General features: G+C 41.2%; 1 protein-coding gene across 2 annotated transcripts in view; it reads right to left on the bottom strand.

The window, feature by feature from the left end:
• znf516 (zinc finger protein 516) overlaps window positions 1–15,376 on the bottom strand; it is a 168,673-nt gene that overhangs the window by 66,256 nt on the left and 87,041 nt on the right. For both annotated transcript variants that reach the window (XM_041189148.1, XM_041189146.1), the window contains one exon: window positions 11,995–14,041. In XM_041189148.1, coding sequence (XP_041045082.1) covers window positions 11,995–13,864 — 1,870 coding nt within the window. In that variant the 5' untranslated portion in view covers window positions 13,865–14,041. The remainder of the gene's footprint in view (window positions 1–11,994; window positions 14,042–15,376) is intronic.

The raw sequence follows: 15,376 nt of genomic DNA on the forward strand, positions 1-15,376 counted from the left end.
TCACATTGCTTTTAATGAGAGCTTGCTGTGTGAAAATTGGCTGCCACTTTTCCTACATTCCAAGTGACTACACCGCAAAAAGTACTTCATTGTTTAGGATGTGCTGAAGTTGTGGAAGATGCTTTATACGCTGCAAGTTGATCTACAGTCCCGGTTGACAATGTCTCTTTCCTCGCCGCACCCCTCAAGTCAGTTTGCTTACGCCTCATCTAAAATCTGCTCTATTCCAATCATTGTAGCAGAAACCTGCCTTTTAAGAGTTCAATCACTCACAGTGTTCTATATATTCAGCTAGACAGAATTAATGTCAAAGCTGTATTAATACATCTTATTAGGTTGATACTGAGGTTTCGCAATGAAGTCAGCAAGGTGCTAATAGATACCCTGCAATGTTTTACACTGATGTGAGTGGGGACAGAGAACTGATTGAAGTATTACACTGCATCTCATTCTGCAGAATGCCTTACCCTCATTACACCTTAAAGCCTGCTGCAACATTCATTATTACAGTGAGTGGATGTAATTAAAGTAATAATTTGTGTTAAAAACAGGTTTCAATTCAAATGTTTGACCGGTTTGTTGTAGAAAACATGGATCAACCCCCAAAAGTTAACTAACAGCAAATGATAACTGATGGAAGATGTGTTACAGGCAACTGGATTTTAACACTCCCTTTTCTCATATGGATTGTTAATCAAACATCAGCGCCTGTAAGCTTCACCATTACACTTATTAACAAAGTGCAGTCCATTTACTTATTATATACCTTCACACTGGAATCTATCATCACGTGTCATAGCACGATAAAGAAAATGAGAGAGAAAAGTGATATTTTCCAAATTATGCTGCAATCACTTTGGTGTTACACCTCCATTAAGGCAATTAAATCTCTCTCTCTCTCGCATACACACACACACACACACACACAAATCCAAATCCCACTGTTAACCCACTTTTACAATAAATCACAATCATATTATGAAAATTATTATATTTTCATGACAATTCCAGAACACAAGAACTCGCTGCATGGTTTGACTTCTCAAAATTGCTCTGGACATGAATTAGTCTGAAAATAAATGGTTTTGATAGAGTAAATAAGGAGGAACTGTACCCGCTGCCAGGAAGATCAGTAAGCAGTGGACACAGATTGAAGATGATTGACAGAGGAACTAGAGGGGAAATGAGGCAATTTTTTTAACGCAGCGAGTTCTTGCATTCTGGAATTGTCATAAAAATACAATAATTTTCATAACATTATTGTGATTTATTGTAAAAGTGGGTTAATGGTGGGATTTGGATTAGTTTCTCTGTGTTTATCTGTGTGTGTGTGGGATTTAATTGAATTGAAAACAGCTGGTCTGGAGCTTTTTGAGTCATCAAACAAGAAGCTAAGTTTACAATGCTAAATATGTAAACATAGCTAAAGTTTTAGAATGTGAGATGTGAGGAAAATTTACATTCATAGATAAATTAGGTTAGTCTGAATTTTAAAGAGATGGTAAGATGTTACATCTAGCTAAAAGAAGCTAAGCCAAACAGTGTGTTTATTTTTTCCAAAAAGTTACTGATAAAATTAGCGCTATGAAAGATTTATATTATGAGAAAAGTTAAGTTGTAAAAACATATGGGAATAATGGAATTTGCATTAAAAGGGAGAAACATGTATTAAGGAGATGAGGTTACTTGTAAGGGGAGGCATTCTGAGATCCAACACACAAGTGTGAAAAGCCTCCAGCCTCTGTGCATCAAGTTGCTGTCTACAGGAACCGAAGCTGAGAAAACTCATTTTGAATGTGACTATACAGGCTATTGTGTTGCTTTGCCTGGATCTGTTTAAATCTATTTGTTTTTACTGTTGCCTTAATGGAGGTGTAACCAGAAGCCAGATTAATTAGGGGTTTTAGGAGTTATTTTTAAGTAATTTGTAGACCTATGTATGTGCTGAAATCTTCTTTTGTTAATAAATGTTTAAATTAGTTTTGTAAAAAATCTCTAAGTCAGGGTAGACTTATTACTGATGAATTCAAGGCACGCATCTCGAAATGAAATACAAATTGCAAAATTGTTGTGACTGCATGGTCAAGTTTCCCACATGGATTTTATCTGCCTGGTACACATCATCTGCAATGTCATAACACACTGGGGGCTCGTCCGGGATATATCTGAAATTCCTTGATTGGTTTAGAATTGGTGAATCTTAAGGTTACAAGCACAAGAGGCACTTTGAATTCAAGTATTGGTGTGAGTTTTTTTTTAAAGTGGTGGGACTGCAAAATTGGCTGAAACTTTTTTGGAAATAGAAGATATAACTCTGATTGGGTTACAAAATCTATCTCAGGGTAAGTTAGCAGAGCTGGTGGATAAGTTGCAGTTGAGGTTACCTGTAGCGGCAAAGAAGGTAGATATAGTTGAAGTGATAGCACAGCAGTTAAAGTTGGAAGGGATACCTGCTGCTCAGGAGTCACAGCTGGAGGTAGTGGGAGTTCAGTTAGAAATGAAAAGGCTTCAATGTGAACAAACAAAGGAACTTAGAAAACTTGAATTGGAGGCAAACAAATAGGAAAACAAAGGCAGGAGAAAGAAAACAGGAAAGGGAATTAGAAATGGTGAGGTTAGAAAAGGAGGAAAGAGAAAAAGAGAGACACAGAATTCCAGCTTAAAATGTTGGCAGCTAAAAAAGATACCAGAAGGTGAGAAAGGATTTATTTCTAGATAAGAGCCCAGTGGGGAGATGTTTAAATTTGTACCAGCTCTTCCAAAGTTTGAAGAAAGAGATGTTGAAGCATTCTTTATTTCATTTGAGAAGATAGCTAAACAGCTGAAATGGCCACAGGAAAACTGGACATTGTTGTTACAATCTAGGTTGGTGGGTAGAGCACATGAGGTTTATGCTTCAATGTCAGAAGAAATGTCAGTGGATTACAATGGCGGCTAAAAAAAAGGCTATTTTGAGTGCATTTGAGTTGGTTCCTGAGGCATACAGGCAGAAATTTAAAAATATGATAGAACAGCCTGGGCAAAATTCTATTGAGTTTGAGAGAGTAAAACAAAGTAATTTTGACCGGTGGATATGGGCATTAAAGACAGAGACAATATACACTGCTCTTAGAGAAGTAATTATTTTGGAAGAATTTCAAGATTCAATTCTTTCAATAATGAGAACTCATATGGAGGAACAGAGGGTTAAAATGGTAAGACAAGCAGCAGACATAGCTGATGATTATGAGTTAGTTCATCGATCTAAACCTTTTCCTTGTTATCCTTTTAAATCTCAGAAGGATAGAAAGTGGGAAGGTGAAAGGAAGGTGGGTAGTCAGGGAAGAGGAATAGGTAGAAATTCCCAGCAAGTTTTTTTCTCAGACTAAAAGGGAAGGTGTGGAGGGTAGAAATGACACTCGAAAATTGAGGCATTTTCATTGTAATAAAGTTGGGCACACGAAGTCAGTTTGTTGGAAATTACAGGGAAAATCTGTCGGGATTACTGAGATGCAGAAAAGTTCTGGAAGTAAAAGTACAGTGGGTTTTGCTGTTCAGGCACAGGGAAAAACAATGGTTTGTCTACAGGTAAAACAGGAAGAATCAGTGATAGGTAAAGAAGTGGGAATATCTTCACAATTTACCCAAGGGAGTTCTGAGGAGCAGGCTGCAGAAATGTTTCAAGATTTTGTATGTGAAGGGGGAGTCTTTCCATGTGTACAGGGTGGAGTAGGTAAAGATATTAAAATTTTAAGAGACACAGGGGCTAGTCAATCCTTAAGGTTGTGGGATAGTGATATTCGTTGTTCAGAGGGAGTATTACAGGAACTGGTGATAATAAGTGGGGTTCATGGAGACGCTAAACCTATTCCATTGTGGAAGATACATTTAAAGAGAAACAGGTGAGGTGACTGTTGGAGTACTGGAAACATTGCCTATTGCAGGAGTTCGATTTATTTTGGGTAATGATGTAGCTGGGTCACAGATGTGGGTGATGCCTACTGTAGTTGAGCAGACTATAGAGGAGTTTTCAACGGAAGTGTTGCAGAAAAAGCATCCTGGATTGTTTCCAGATTGTGTGATAACAGGCTCACAGGTTGTAACAAGAAGAACAGGAAGTTAAAAGGCAGGGAGAAGGTGTGGATGTCCAATTAGCTGACACTGTTTTTGATAAGAGTGTTCAGAAAAAAAGTATAGTGGATAATGCAGCTGAGGTATTTAGCTCAAGGCAGCTGGTAGATTTACAGAAAAAGGATACACAAATAAACCAGTTATATCAAACAGCTTACTCAGAAACAGAGGCAGAGTTTATTCCGGAATGTGACTACCTTAAAAATAATGTTTTAATGAGAAAGTGGAAGCCATATCATGTTTCAACAAATGAAAGCTGGAGGGAAGTACATCAGTTTGTAATACCATTTGGCTATAGAAATGAGATCCTGAGAATAGCTCGTGAAATTCCAATGGGGGGACGTTTAGGAATTAGAAAGACACAGGTGAAAATACAAAAACATTTTTATAGGCCTGGATTGCATAGGGATATAGTCAAATTCTGTACAATATGTCACATGTCAGGTGATAGGGAAACCACAAGCGGTGACTAAGCTGGCACCTTTAATTCCAATTCCAGCATTTGAAGAACTTTTTACTAGGGTCATGAATGATTGTGTACGACTCCTCTCTAAGACTAAAAGTGGAAATCAGTACTTGGCTGACAATAATGGACGTGTCTACAAGGTTTCCTGAAGCGATGCCTTTAAGAAATATTACAACAAAGAGAATTGTGGAAGAGTTGACTAAAGTTTTTACAAGATATGGTTTACCAAAAGAAATACAATCAGATCAGGGCTCAAATTTCATGTCACAGCTGTTTAAGGAAGTAATGAACAGTTTGGGGATAAAACAGTTTAAGTCAACAGCTTATCAGCCTGAATCACAAGGAGCCTTGGAAAGATGCATCAAAATTTAACACGATGAAGAGGGTGTGTAATCAGGGCTATCCACAGGATTTGAATAGCAGTATTCCATTCTTGTTCTTTGATATTAGGGATGCTCCTGATACATCCTAAAGTCCTTTTAAACTAGTCTATGGTCATGAACTAAGGGGACCACTGAAATCCATTCATGAAAAATTGGTGTGTCAAAATTCAGAAACCACTCTCCTGGATTATGTATCAAGCTTCGGAGAAAGATTGGACAGAGCATGAGAGTTAGCTAGGGAATATTTAGAGGTATCACAGAAAGTGATGAAAGCGAAGGTAGGCAGGGAAGCTATTGCTCGTAGTTTTGTTACTGAGGAATAAAGTGCTAGGTCTGTTACCAGAACTGGGTGACATGTTAAAAGCAAGGTTTAGTGGGCCTTGCAGGGTTGAAAAGAAATTGAGTGAAGTAAATTATTTAAATGCTCCAGGTAGAAGAAAGAAGCAGAGGGTGTGTCATGTAAATATTCTTAAAAAGTACTTTGACAGGGAAGAGGACCAAAAGGAGGTGTTAGTGGTGGTAGATAAAGAGAAAGAGGTAGAAATGAAGGATTCTGAAACTGATTTCCCTGTAGTCAAATTGGATAATGAGGGGGCTACTTGAAAATTTAAATGTAATATTGCGTCATCTTCCAGACAAGTGTCAAAAGTGATTTGGAGAAGCTATTGCACTCACTACAAAACTATCTGTGGGAATAAGCTGGGGAGGACAAACTTAGCTATATATGGGGCGGAATTTTCACCTCGGTGGGCCGGAGTGCGCCCAACCCGCTCGAGCATGAGATGACACACGATGATGTCGGGCGAGAGTCCCAACGTCAACGTGCAGTCGGGCGATAGTTCAGTTGGTGGACATGTGTGGGAATTGGCAGAGCGCCCGCCAACAATTAGATGGCCTATTATTAAGGCCATTAAAGTATTAATTAACTTAGATTTTTCACTGCCCATCCAATCTAACGGTCGGTGGGGCAGGCGAAAATGCCAAACGGCCTTTGCATTTTTTTGGAAACCTCATCCATGAGCGGGATGAGTTTTCCTACATCAATTAAAAATAAAAAGATTTTTTTTAAATTTCACTTATAACATGTCCCTACTCACGCGATGGGGTCACATGAGGGGACACGTTTTATAACATTTTAAAAACACTTATTTCTAATTTTTAAATCCCTTCATCTCCCTGAGGCAGCTGCTGCTCGTGTTTCATGCTGTGCGGGCCTTAACTGGCCCACCAGTGTGAAATCGCTGATCGCGGGCGGCAGTCAGCTTCCCAACGCCCCAGCCCACCCCCACCAAGGCACCCAACAAGGGTAAAATTCTGCCTGTGATATGTGTCTAGAAGTTTCATCTTCAATAAGGCAACATCCTTATGGATTAAATCCAACAAAGTTATCACAAGTACAAAAAATTGAATTCATGCTTCAAATTGACATCATTGAGTCCATATGCCGTAACCGGAGTTCACCTATCGTGATGGCACCGAAACCGGATGGAACACAAAGACTGTGTGCACTATCGAAAGATGAATGCATTGACAAAAGTAGGTTTATATTCTATACCACGGTTGGAAGAGTGCATTGAGAAAGTGGGGCAATCAAGTTTATCACTACGATTGGCTTGCTGAGGGGGTATTGGCAAGTACCATTATCAGAGAAAGCAAAGGAGATATCATCTTTTGTGACACAGGAGGGACTATATCAGTTTAAAGTCATGCCGTTTGGCATGAAAAATACACCTGCAACATTTCAAAGACTGACAAATAAAGTAATTGCAGGGGTGAGCAATTGTGTTGTTTATATTAATGACTTGATAGTTTTCAGTAAAACGTGGGAGGACCGTTTACAACCTCTGGAAAAATTATCTAACCGACTACACAAAACTAATTTGATGATGAACCTGGCTAAAAGTGAACTTGTAAAGGGCAAGTTATATATCTAGGCCATATCATTAGATATGGTAAGGTGGCTCTGAGAGATGTGAAAGTCAATGCTATCGTGGATCCCCCTGTGCCTATATCAAAACGAGAAGACTTGAGATTTCTGGGCATGAGTGGGTTTTACAGGAAATTTGTACCAAATTTTAGTATGGTTGAACTATTAAAAATGTTTCAATGGACACAGGAGGGTCAGAAGACATTTGACAGTTTGAAAACTGTATTGACAACAACACCAAGTTTAGCAGTACCCAATTATGCCAAGCAAATTAAGTTGACTGTTGGCGCAAGCAATATAGGCACCCGGGCCGTACTGTTACATGAAGATGAAACTGGAATTGAGAAACCGACAAGATATTTTTCATGGAAGTTGAATATACAACAGAGAAGATGTTCTATGATGGAAAAGGAGCCTCTGGGTCTGTTGTTAGCATTGCAGTGTTTTGAGATTTACATTGCAAACAATTCACCAGAAACAACTGTTTATACAGACCACAGTCCTTTAAAGTTTCTGGACAAATCTCAAGAGAAAAGTGCAAGAATATTCAGATGGAGTTTATTACTGCAACCATTTAAACTACAGATTATACATGTGGCTGGATGACAAAATCTAATTGCAGATGCATTGTCAAAGAGTTTGAAGTTCAAAGGGAAAATTGGACATTTAAAAACCGGACTGGTACGATTTCTGTTGATACAAAGGATTTGTATATTGTTATGTTAATACATGCATCTGGTAATGTAATAGTGTGAGTATATAGATAAGCACAGGAGGTAATGTAAGATGGGTTAAGAAAATGAGCCATCTTTTTAAGTTATAACGGTTCATTTTCAAGCAAGGGTGGGCGTGTCATGAAAATATAATAGTTTTCATAATATTATTGTGATTTATTTAAAAATGGGTTAATGAAGGGATTTGGATTAGTTTCTCTGTGTGCATTTCTGTGTGTGTGGGACTTAATAGATTGGAGACTGCTGGTCTGGAAGTTTTTGCGTCATCAAACAAGAAGCTAGGTTTAAAATGCTAAATATGTAAACATAGCTAAAGTTTTAGAATGTGAGATGTGAGGAAAATTTACATTCATAGATAAATTAGTTAGTCTGAATTTTAAAGAGATGGTAAGATGTTACATCTAGCTAAAAGAAGCTAAGCCAAACATTGTGTTTATTTTTTCCAAAGGTTACTGATAAAATTAGTGCTATGAAAGATTTATATTATGAGAAAAGTTAAGTTGCAAAAACATATGGGAATAATGGAATTTGCATTAAAAGGGAGAAACATGTATTAAGGAGATGAGGTTACTTGTAAGGGGAGGCATTCTGAGATCCAACACACAAGTGTGAAAAGCCTCCAGCCTCTGTGCATCAAGTTGCTGTCTACAGGAACCGAAGCTGAGAAAACTCATTTTGAATGTGACTATACAGGCTGTTTTGTTGCTTTGCCTGGGTCTGTTTAAATCTATTTGTTTTTACTATTGCCTTAATGGAGGTGTAACTGGGAGTCAGATTAATTAGGGGTTTTAGAAGTTATTATAGTAGCAATTTGTAGACCTATGTATTTGCTGAAATCTTTTCTTTCATTAGTGAATGTTTAATTTAGTTTTGTAAAAAAAATTCTTAAGTCTGGGTGGAGTTATTACTACTGAATTCAAGGCACGCATCTCGAAATGAAATACAAATTGCAAAATTATTGTGACCGTGTGATCAAGTTTCCCTCATGGATTTGATCCATCTGGCACACATCATCTGCCACATCTTAATAGAATGCACTGCCTGAATGGTGGATTGGATAGCAACTCTCACAAAGGAATTAGATACGCAATTGAAAAGAAAAAATCTGCAGGGCTAATGTGAGGTCAAATCAACAGAGGTCAACATGGAGTAAAATCGAGTGGGGTATGAAACTCACCATTTAGTTCAGGTGGTTTAGGGTGGGCAAACAATTAAAATGGCTCACGCTGATCCAGTTGCCTTCCCGCAGATTGGAACATTAGCCAACTTTTCTTTGCAGGCGTGAGGGAGAGAGAGAGAGCGGCACCCATGGGAACGCAAGCGGTGTTCCTTTTTTTAAGTGAAGCTGATGGGACTCTGACAATGGAATTGGGGTTCAGTCGCCACTTTACCACTCAGCCCTGCCCCAACAACAACAACTTAAGTTTATATGGCACCTTTAACGTAATAAACCATCCCAAGTTGCTTCACGGGATCATTATAAAACGAATTATGATACCAAGCCACCAAAGGCAATATTTAGGTCAAATGACCAAAAGCTTGGCCAAAGAGGCAGGTTTTAAGGAGTGCTATTAAAGAAGCAAAGTGAGGTGAAGGGGTGTAAGGAGGGGCCCAGGCAGCTGAATGTACAGTCACCAATGGTGGCGAAATCAAAATCGGGGATGCTCAAGAGGCCGGAATTAGATGAGTGCAGAGATCTTGCAAGGTTGTGGGACCAGAGGAGGTGACAGAGATAGGGAGGGACGAGGCCATAGAGAGATTGAAAACAAAGATGAGACTTTTAAAATAAAGACTTTGCTTGACCAGGAGTCAATGTAGGTCAGTGAGCACAGGGGGTGATAGGTGAAAGGGACTTGATGTGCATTCGGACATGGGCAGCTCTAGATGGTCTCAAGTTTATGGAAGGTAGATAATGGCAGACCAGCCAAGAGTGCATTGGAATAGTGATGTCTAGCCCTGGCGTAAATTTGCTACAGTTTCCTTCACCAGACTAGATTGGTAGCAAGAGAAGCTGGGGCCAGAAGAAGCCAAAATGAGCTATAAGGAATTAAAGTATCTTTTTAATATATTGTTTTCTGCTGGGGCAAGGAAGAGTGGGAGTTCTCCTTTAGGACCCATGAGTAAACTCTAGGCCTCCCCTGAGTTCCTCAACTGGTGAATGTTCTTCTTCAATTTGCTAAGTGTCCTTTGTGTTTGATGATTTAGGTGTTTATTAGTTTTTCCCTACTCTGCTCTGAAAAGTGTTGAATATTATATTTATGTGCACTGACGACGCAGGGTCCGTGCAGATGGAATTGAAAGATTTTAGCTCTTCCCCCCACCCAAACACCCGCCACCACTTAGCTCAGTTACCGGGGTCCTCCCCTTTGGGTTGCCCATGGCGACTGCTTCCCACCTGCCTGCCAGCTTCCACCACCCACTGAGCGAGGGAGGGAGACCAGCAGAGCCCATACACTCCTGGGGAGATGAAGGGTCCTCCCTAGCCTCAGTTCGTATAGGTGCAGAGGGCCTGCTGTACATGTCACCCTCCAAACCCAACCCAAGTTAAAATGTGGAATGTTAGGCCTGACTTCATGCTCTTCCATAAAACTTCATCCGAGAATAACTAAGTGCCTTAATTTTGCACCTTTCAGATGGTACAATGTCCTGAGGCATGTCATAGGCGCAACTATGTCGAATTGCACAAAATGTGTAGGATAGAAACAGGCCTTGCGGCCCAAGTAATGATTAATGTTCCACTCAAGCCTCCTTTCATTCTTGTCCAACTCTATCAGCGTATCCCTCTTTCCTTCCTCCCTCATGTGCTTCTCTAGCTTCCCCCTAAACATATCTATGCTATTCACTTCAACCACTCCCTGCGGTAGCGAGTTCCAAAATTCTCACCACTCTCTGGGTAAAGAAGATTTTTTCCAGATTCCCTACTGAAATTCTTGTTGCCTATCATATATTGATAGCCTATAGTTGTGCTCTTCCCCACAACTAGAAACATTCCACTCTCTGTGGCTATTCTATCTGAACTTTTCATAATTTTAAAGACCTGTATTAGGTCACCCCTCATCCTTCATATGTCAAGAGAAAGAGACCCAACCTGTTCATCTTTTCGAAATAGGTCTAACCTCGCAATTCTGGTATAATCCTTGTAAATCTTTTTTGCACTCTCTGCTGTACTGCTATATCCATTTTTATAATACGGTGACCAGACTGCACACAGTACTCCAAGTGTGGTCGAACCAAGGATCTATACAATTTTAGCATGACTTCTCTACTTCTTAGTTCTATTCTTCTAGAAATGAACCACAGTGCTTGTTTTTTTACTTATAGCCTTGTTAACCTGTGTTGCTATTTTTAGTGATTTGTTATGTGCGCTCTCGGTTTCCTTTGCTCCAATACCCTTTTTAGTTTCCTATTTTCCAAATATTGTCATGTGACCTCCTTAGTTTTTCTTACCAAAATATCATACCTCACGTTTAGCTATGTTGAAATTCATTTGTCAACTGTATTGTTACCTTCTGCAAATTTATTATTGTCTTCTTGTAATTTGTTACAGTCCTTTATTATTGACTACTCTCAAAAAATTTTTGTCGTCTGCAAACTTAGAAATTCAGAAAAGCTATATTCTATGATCATATCGGAATGCAACAACAGGCCCCGGCTTCTCTTTTCCACAGCAAACCATCTTCTTAACCCATAATCCTTGACCTGCTCTACCTTAACCTGCAGCAGTAAGCGCAGGAGCTCAAGAATTTCTTTGCCACCAAGACTGAAACTCTGCTCCTTCCATCTCTTTCTCTTCCTACCAAGACATCTAGAGAATATTACAGCAGATGGTCACAGAGGGAGCTTTTGTGGATCATTTTAAAGGAAGAGAGACAGGTAGAGAGGCAGGGAGGGAATTCCAGGACCAAGGGCCCCAAGCAGCTGAAGACTTGGCCGCCAATGATCAGAGAAAGGAAAGCAGACTTTGCAAAAGGTCAGAAGTGGAGAAGCGTAGGGATCTCAGAGGGTTGTAGGGCTGCAGGAGTTTATAGGGAGGGGAAAGGCCATGGAAGGATTCAAAAAGAAGATGGGATTTTTAAAATCGAGGTGTGTTGGACTGGGAGTCAATGTAGGTCAGTGAGCACAGGGGTGAAAGGTGAGTTAGGACATGGGTAGCAGAGTTTTGGATGAGCTCAAGTTTACAGAGGGTGCAAGTTGGGAGGCCAGACAGGAGAGAAGTGAAATGTACTGCAACTGATCAGACAAGAAGTCCTACCAGAACTTGGCTGTAGTATCGGTGTCCTTTTTCCTAATGGCACCTGTACGTACTCTTCCAATGGCAACTGTATCTGCCCTTCATTGGCATCTGTATATACTTTTCCAATGGTGTCTGCTTACCTTTTTCTGACTCTGTCTGTGCTTCATTAACCATCTGCACCTCCATTCCCTCTTCGGAGCTGTCGGTATCTTCTTCCACCAGCCCTGGTGCCAGTGCATCTTCTGGGGCTGAAGGTGAGCTCGGAGTGCTGGGCCTACTGGTTGAAGTGGAGTCCACTTCACTTGTGGAACCACGCCTAAGCTCCTGACATGCCCGTGCACCTTCACGTTCACTCCCTCTGTTCTTTCTGTGAACTCTGGAATGCAGCACCACCTGATGATAGGTCCGGAATGCCTTCCCGCATTCCAAACACTCCGTACTTTTATTCTGCGATGACCTCCTGCTGTGATGAGACGCAGATCTGAAATCGGTGCCACTGTTGCCCTCCCCAGAGTCGGTCAGCTGGCTATCTCTCTCCGGCGCACTACTCGTCCTATTACGTCTCTTTGGAAAACCGCTGTTGTAAGTGTCTTGTTCTCGTTTGCGCTTCTCAGCATCAAAGAGAATGTACTCTCCTTTATGCTTATCGTACGTGATGTCAGCGTTGGGAAGATTCACGTCTAACCCACCGTGCCTTGCGTACTCAGTGAGTTCTGCGACTTTTCCCTTGGTGGCCAAATGCCAAGCTTGATAGCTACTCACAGGGTCCAGTTCAGCAATGCCCTTTGCAAACAAGCGACTTTTCGAAGTGTCTAGTGTCACAGATGGCCTCAAGTTCAGAGACCTGAGGAAACGGTCCTTTGTGGAGTTTTCAGTGGTGTCACTAACCACTGCCTTCCTTACAGCCTTTGCCTGTTCTTCAGAAAGCTCCTCAGATGTTCGAAAGTGTAGTCTCTCATGCTCCTTTAAGCTTTCCCCGCTGGGGAAGACGTAGCCACATTTCATGCAGATTTTGTACTGTGAAAACGCAATGCTCATTCTGTCCTCCTGCACCACGTTGTTAATGGTGGGTAAGCTCTCAGAGTCAGTTTTACTGACTTTGTTTCTGTTTCTGTTCCTGGCACTGTGCACCTTCATGTGGTTCTTGAGGAACCAACGTTCCTTGAACCTGCGCCCGCAGACATGGCAGCCATACTCGAAGGAGCTGTTGTGTTTCTTCATGTGAGCTTTCAAAAACCAGGACTGGTTGAAGGTCTGATGGCATGTTTCACACGTGAACTCACTGGCGGGGTGTTCAACCTTCTCACTCTCCCCTTCGTTTTTTGGCATTTCCACTGTGATATGGATTTTTTCTATATGGCTCAGCAATTCATCGTCCCTTAGCGTGACATACTCGCAAAGTCTGCACTTATATGACTTGTGCAGTAGTTGCATGTGCTGATCCAATTGGTCCTGCTTCTCAAACCTTCCTTTACAACACGAACATTGGAATGTGAAGGCACTATCACTGGCATTCAGCAGAACCTCCTTCTCTTTTTTAAGCCTCCTTAGAACAATCTTCCCATTCTCTACCTGTGTCTTACCGCAGGATGGGATACTCTGGGCAGAGCTGGCGGACGTATCCAAGCTGTCCGAAGCACTGGGCTCTTTGAGTTGTTGCTCTCCCAAATTCATTTCATGCCCCTCACTCAAGTCTCCCATTTTGTGCGTCCGGATGTGTATTTTAAGGTTCCCTTTCTGAGAAGCTCTATGGCCACAATACGGACATTTATAGGGTTTCTCACCAGTATGGGTCCGCATGTGGACCGACAGAACACTGAGGAAGGTGAAGCTCTTTTCACAAATGCGGCAAGTAAATTTTTCAGCCTTCTTCTCATCTCCATCGTCTCCATCGCAAAGGGCAGGGTGTAGTGTGCTCAGGTTTTCTGTCGCTTTGTCTTCCTGCAACTCCATGTCTTTTTGCTCCTTCACAACCGGCTTGTTCCTCAAACGCTTGCTTGGCAACACCATAATAGCTACTATGCAAGGCTCCTTCTCTACTGTTTGCTCCTGGGAACCTATCAAGGTTTCACCCCTTTAAATGCCATCATTATAGAGGTGTTCAGCTGTCAAACTTAGTCAAAGAGTTCTGACTTTCGGTGGTTGGACTCATTAGTTGCACCTATCGTTCAAAGGAGCGGCCAAAGCCTATAATCAAAGAGAACAAAACAAACAGATTTAAGTCATCTTCACTAGATGCGAACCAGTACTATTTCCTCAAATTCTTACCAGAATTCTGTACACATAATGAATTACTTGAAAAATACATAGACCTCAACATAATGTTACGAGTTGTTACAATCCAGTTAGGGACCAGTAACTGTTAAGTAGGCGAAGTTTGAATCCCCAGATACATACTAAGAGAATAAAGTCACAAGAGTCCACGGTTTTAAACAAACAAAATAACCTTTAATAAATAAAGTCAGAAAGTTAAAACGATCTACAATATCTATCTTAGACTCTAACATTCAGAATTAACATGAGGTAAGTGTAAATGAACAGGCAAACTATGGTCTAACACATTAAACTGCACATTAAAGGGCAGATATGACCAAGACAGATCCCCACAATTTCTGAGCAACCCACCCAGATGTCACTGACCACTGAGAGTCACACAATCTTGTTCAAATTCTGTCTCCCTCACAAGGGATTTCAACTCTTCACTTTTGAAGATCTAGCCTCTGAATTCCCTCAAAAGCCGCTCTGAATTGGACTGCCTCAATGACTGCACACCTCCCGATGGTTCAATCTCTCCTCCTGAGACTGCGTTCCAGGGGATTCAGAAAGTTGCACTCCCACTTCTAATTACTGGCACACACTTTCGTAGACTGCTAGCTTCACTAAGCTGGCATTGCTCCTGGGTTTCTTCAAGTTCCAGTCACCCGGCTGCACCAAGCTATAAATGACTCCTAGAGCTCCTGCTGAGCCCTAGCTGCCCCCAGCACGGAACCAGTGACCTTCTGCCACCTACCCAGCTCCCCAGGACTTCTGAGCCTTACACAATACTGAATGGCTCCCATGGCTTCTCTGTGAGTTGCAAACCGCCTGAGGTCCAAACTGTAACCCTCAGCTGCATCGAACAATTCCCAGCGTTTTTCTGAGCCCTAACTGCCTAGAGCCAGCCAACAGCAGCACCTTTTCAATAACTAGCCTCTTTCCCTGAGGAGAACACAGAAAAGCTGAACCAAAGCCCCACCCATTGCCATGATGATGCAGCATTTCAGGGTTCATTGAATGCTTTTGAACTGATTTAGCCCCAACTCCCAACACAAAACATATCTCTGGACTGCACTTCTTTGCGAGCAGTGTAGACATCACATCTCCTGTTCTCAAGCTAAGTAAGACCACCTGCTGTTCTGTGGCTCCATCTCTTCTGCTCTGTCCCTATTAAACAAACCTGGCTAACCTTCAGAACAGCCATTTTCTTCTGGTGTTCTGGCAATCTCTAAAGCCCAGCATTTTAATTACCTTCCCTTCAGACCA

Source organism: Carcharodon carcharias, chromosome 6, assembly GCF_017639515.1.
Source record: "Carcharodon carcharias isolate sCarCar2 chromosome 6, sCarCar2.pri, whole genome shotgun sequence".
NCBI lineage: Eukaryota > Metazoa > Chordata > Chondrichthyes > Lamniformes > Lamnidae > Carcharodon > Carcharodon carcharias.